The sequence below is a fragment of the Capsicum annuum genome, chromosome 2, assembly GCF_002878395.1.
Source record: "Capsicum annuum cultivar UCD-10X-F1 chromosome 2, UCD10Xv1.1, whole genome shotgun sequence".
In the NCBI taxonomy this organism is placed as follows: Eukaryota; Viridiplantae; Streptophyta; class Magnoliopsida; order Solanales; family Solanaceae; genus Capsicum; species Capsicum annuum.
The window spans coordinates 6,506,971-6,512,149 of record NC_061112.1 but is presented as its reverse complement, the minus strand read 5'-3'; the positions used below and the strand labels follow the sequence as shown (position 1 = coordinate 6,512,149).

The 5,179-nt window shown below is 35.1% G+C and overlaps 1 protein-coding gene across 1 annotated transcript; it reads right to left on the bottom strand.

Moving 5' to 3' along the window:
* Positions 1-213: 213 nt before the first annotated feature.
* On the bottom strand, positions 214-4,505 carry LOC107858479 (probable protein phosphatase 2C 47). Its single transcript, XM_016703143.2, has 4 exons — positions 3,940-4,505; positions 2,759-2,953; positions 2,130-2,335; positions 214-1,136 (listed from the first exon to the last, which is right to left on the bottom strand). The coding sequence occupies exons 1-4, from the start codon at positions 4,132-4,134 to the stop codon at positions 581-583; spliced, it is 1,152 nt and encodes a 383-aa protein (XP_016558629.1). The 5' UTR covers positions 4,135-4,505; the 3' UTR covers positions 214-580.
* Between the last annotated feature and the right edge of the window lie 674 nt (positions 4,506-5,179).

Here is a 5,179-nt window from a genome sequence, read left to right as displayed (position 1 = left end):
ATGGGATGGAATGTCAATTGCGCAGAAGGGAAACACTTTCCTTTTCAGGTTTCATAATTTTTATTGGGGGAAGGAAGACTAAAGCTCTCCTGCTATGTGCTGGATCGGAAAAAAGACCGGACACACAGATTTATTGTTTCGCCGCCTTATGGTGCATTTCTACAAGAGGCTATTTCCAGATTAAGTAAAATATGCTCCAACAGTGCAAAATTATTACCTCAAATTTCATATTACCAGATGTCAAGTTTGCTACGAAGAATTACCCAGTTTGCATATCAACTTTGGTGAGATGGCATGGAAAATCTACACATTGTTAGTGCACAGAACTTAAACTCCGTAACTTAATATGGTCGGGCACTGGATTAGTGAGATTGAACTGTTTGGTGTGCATATGAATCTTATTATGAAGAGCAGCCACATTCAAGGATAGCTACAATGACAACTGAATAAATCAAAACTAAGTTGTTGGAGGATCCTTATAGAGGCAATAATCCACCATTGCCATGGACAGCAGAAAACTCAGAAAAATCCCTGACGACGGTGTGCACTAGGTTAATTTCATCTGTACATTAAGTCTGCTTTATACGTCACTCAAAACACCCTTTAGAAGATCCAACCCTTCAGCTGATATGCTCCTCCTTCTCTGTGTTTTTGGTATTTCAATTCGCGGGGGTGGATCACGAGAGAAGCAGACTACAAGCACGGTTAGATTATCACAAGTGTTACGCTTTAACGCCTCTCTGACAAGCTCCTTTGAGCATTGCTCGGGATCATTATGCAGCATGAGCTCCTTCCTCACGATAGTTACTGCGTACTGGCTACTCATGACATCCCATAAGCCATCACACCCCATTATCAAGAACTCATCATCTTCGGACAGGACCAACTCTTCCAACTCTGGTTCCGAACTTAAGGGGCCCTTTGAACCTTTGGGACCCTTTATGTGCCAGTCACCAAGAGCTCGTGCAACCGAGAGTTGGCCATTGAGATAACCATCATAAATGACTCCCCCTAGTTTCTCAATTCTTAATTTTTCAGAAGTAGTGTTTGGTTTGTGGTCTTTTGATAATTCAATTGCTCTTCCTCGTTTTCCGAGTACAGCTCGAGAGTCACCAGCATTAGCAATAAGCATGGTCCTGTGAATTGCCACAACATAAACAAAGGAATGAAAGTAAGTTACCTACTGCACGTGACAAATGAAAAAGGGGGATAGATAGACAATTCATTGGTGCATAACGGAGTTATGCTAGTTCCTATTTGGCGTTGTAAATATATGTTAGAACTAAATGCTAGATTTCCAGCATGAAAATTATCTTTACTATATCCTATATAATCTCAAGGCTAAAGCCAGTAAGAAAACCTTTCCTTCCACAAAGGACCAAAGGCATTTACAGGCAGTAATGAAATCCAGCTGGTTAGATTTAACAAAATCTATTCACACTTCGACAATATATTCATCCATCGGAAGTAAAGAATCCAGGAAGAGTAGAATCTTGAATCTTTTAGAACTTCGTTATCCATAGGAAGGTCGATTAAGATATAGGGAATATATACCCAATTGTTTCGAAGATGTCTATGACTTTGCGTAGCTAGAAAGTAAGGAGAGTAAATTCTTCAAACAAGCAGTTGAAACAAAGACTCTATCATCACCGACTCTTCCATCTTTTTCCCAAGTTTGCTTTATTTAATTATCAACATCCTAATTTGATGAGCTTTGTGTTTTAAGTTCCCAACAATATTTCTCCTTTTTGTATTAAAGCACTCTAGTATCTGACATGAACATCGCATATATGTTTTTTAATAACCGAGAAATCCACGAGGGCACCAATAGTACACAGTTCTAAACTCGATGGATCATGAACCCGTCTCTGCCCCTCTCCACTTAAATACCAAGTTTTTCTCAACAACCCGGTTCAAACCCGTGACATGTGACTAATCCACACATCATGTGTTGTGATCTCATCAATAGATCAAGACCCTGTGAACCTAACATTAACATATTTTAACAGATTCAAGATTTGTATAAACAATTTACTGGGACAGACACACCCTACATGCATCTAGCTTCTACCAGAGATGGAAAATTTAGAAATACGACCGTGCCACACAAAAGAAAGTCAATCACTTACCGTCCTAAAATAAGTGCAGTCAGAGCAGTTGTTCCAGAGGTACTGTCAAGTGATTTGGTATCAGCCAGTGCATTATCAGCTTTAACAAAAGCATTCCTAATAGCTCTTTTGACCATCGATGGAAAATGTGTATCCTCTACAATAAAACTTAGGAGATTCTTTTGAGTGAATAATGCAGCATCAACACCACCATGACCGTCAAACACCTGAAAGTACACAAATAAAGATTTATCAAGCACCTTAAAAAAAACAAAAGGTTTAACAAGTTCTAGGAACTTAAAACTTCTTCAAGTGGGCATATTTCCAGCTGATAAACACAACTAGTTAAACCTCGATAGCAGTTCCATATCACTTAAAAAACAAGAGTATACTCATGATATCATGCTCAGGGCATTGAATTTCAAAATTAGTATGGTTGGATCTGGCACAAGATACATAAACAATCGAGCGACATTACATTTTACTTCGTTACAAAGTGATATTGCATTTTACTAGTTACAGGTGCTAGGGACCATATTAACCAAAAAGGATATCTTCACATTTTGTATGAAGAATTTACAAAAATATATATGTGCCAATTTAGGCTTCTCTCAGAAAGTACAGTATGGAATAAACTGAAAGTTACAGACCCCATAAAACGCCCCAGGAGAAAGAAGCCCATTGGATGCACCAATGTGTTTGCAAAGATCATCGATGCAGATGTGCTCATCCTCCATGTTTGGTTTTGGTCCAATCTCAGAATAGCTTCCTGAGCGAAAGATAGGAACATATCCAGAATCTTCACTTGATGATAATTTAAGAGGAAGAATTTGTGTCGGCGATTCCTAGATATTCATAAAACAAAGGAAAACTTCAATTAGGAAACTACAGAAACACGTGAACACATATAAGAAGCTTCTTCAGTTATACAATATACAAGACTTCAAGTTTGCAGCACCTGTGGTGTGCATAATTGACAACTGAAAAAAACGAAAGATTGTGTTTAATGCAAACAAATCACAATTTAGCAACAACTTATAATTCATCATATGACCTACAAAAAACCATCATTTGCTTAAACATGGCATAAAATATTGAAGGTGGACAATTGTTTTTTTATTAGCTTACCGTAGCAATCAAGCTATTCAATCTCAAGACAAAGAAACTTTTATATAATTGAGATCTTGTTTAACTTTTTACAGCTTATCGTCTAGTCTTACCAGAGACTCTAGGCTTATATGCTAGTAAAAGGTGTATAGACCTTCAAGTGCTAGCTTGGTATACGGCCTCAAATGGAGCAACATGTGCATCAAGAACTCTTATATCCGATCCCAACTTGCTTGGCATTGAGTCGTTGTTGTTAGTTTCAGACCATTTTTTTTACCTACTTTGTACTATAAGAAACTAGAAGCATTAATTTGTTGGAGTTGGATTTGCACCCTAGACCTTGCTCTTACCAAGTAATTAGGTGTACTACTAATGAGAAAAAACACTGCTTATATCATATACATTCCCCCCTCATGTAGCTCCTTTTATGTCCTACATAAGTCCTGAGATTTACCAAAGATAATCACACACAATCCTGTTATATTGCTCAAGCTTCTTGTTTTAGGACATAAGATGTATATAACAAATTATGTCAAGCAAGAAATTTTTTCCAATAGACACTGATGAAAGCAAGCAAAACCAAGTGACTTTAGAAGTGCTAGGACGGGTTCTGTAGGTTCAGCTTAACTCACGCTTTCAAATATATTTAAAAAAAACAATAAAATATCCTCATTTGACAAAACAAAATGGCTAAATAATGTATCGAAAATTGTGTTCGACTCACCAATACCGAAGTACCTGCCAATGTTGCTTGGCTGATACAATGTCGTATCCCTGTAACGTTTCTTGGCGGCTTCCCTATATTTAACAGGCTTGACTGATCCAACTCCTCTTGATTTTCTTCTACGTCTGATAAATTTTCCTTGCAGTATCCATTTTCCACTTCCCCATTACATGGTAACATATTTGTGTGTGACATTACTACATATTACTACTTATAATTTATGTCCGTGTGACATTACTACAGATTCATATTTATGGAACAATGCGAATATGACTATGAATACACTTTGCCCTCTTTTCTATTTTACTTGTAACTTTGAACAAAAATTCAGAAAAACATGAGATGTTGATTAATTAAGAATAAGAAAGATAAGATTAAACAAGAATATTATACGTAGATGTGAAGAATTGATTAGAACAAGAAGAAAATAAGAGTATAATTAGGAAAGTATAGTAAAATTAAGGTAGTTAATTAATTAATTGACCTGTAGAGAATATGGAAATAGAGGGGAGTGGCGATCCCAGCTTTGAGCTTTTGAATGCCATAATAGTAGGTAGAGTGATGGGAAGATTTTTCTTACACGTGGAATTGAAACTGGATGGTAGGTATTTTAATTGACACCAAGACTTTTCAATAAAATTAATGGTATAAAACCAAATTTTAATATAAAATCTTAAATATGTATGATAAAAATATTATCAATAATTTAGAGTTATTTTTTTATTCTTACGTAATACTTTTTTTAGTATTCTTAGAAAACGTTAAATATTTAACTTCACATAGTAATATTATTATTTATAAAAGTAAGGACTAATTTTAATTAATAAGATATTACTAATTTAATTGCAATGTATTACCTTGAATATTATTGTGAAAACTTTATTTATTAATATTAAAATTTGATAAAAAGTTCTAAAAAGTAGATCGTTCTTCTTTCTTTTGTTATTAATTTAAATTTTGTATCTTTTATATTTTTCAATCTTTAATATTATTTTAAGTGAAATTAAAATCTTAAAATCCATATTAAATTTTTTGGGGCCTCAAAATTTAGGGGTCTAAAGCAAACGCTTTACTAGCTTTACCTTTGAGTCACCCCTGATTGACATAATATGCACTTGTATTTGGTCTCATGGGTAACCAAGGACTTGCTCGAATTTTATAAAACATTGTTATACTTGTGTCGAATTCTTAGATGGATATTCCCTCTATAATCAATTTATGTTTAAGCAAATACATCATG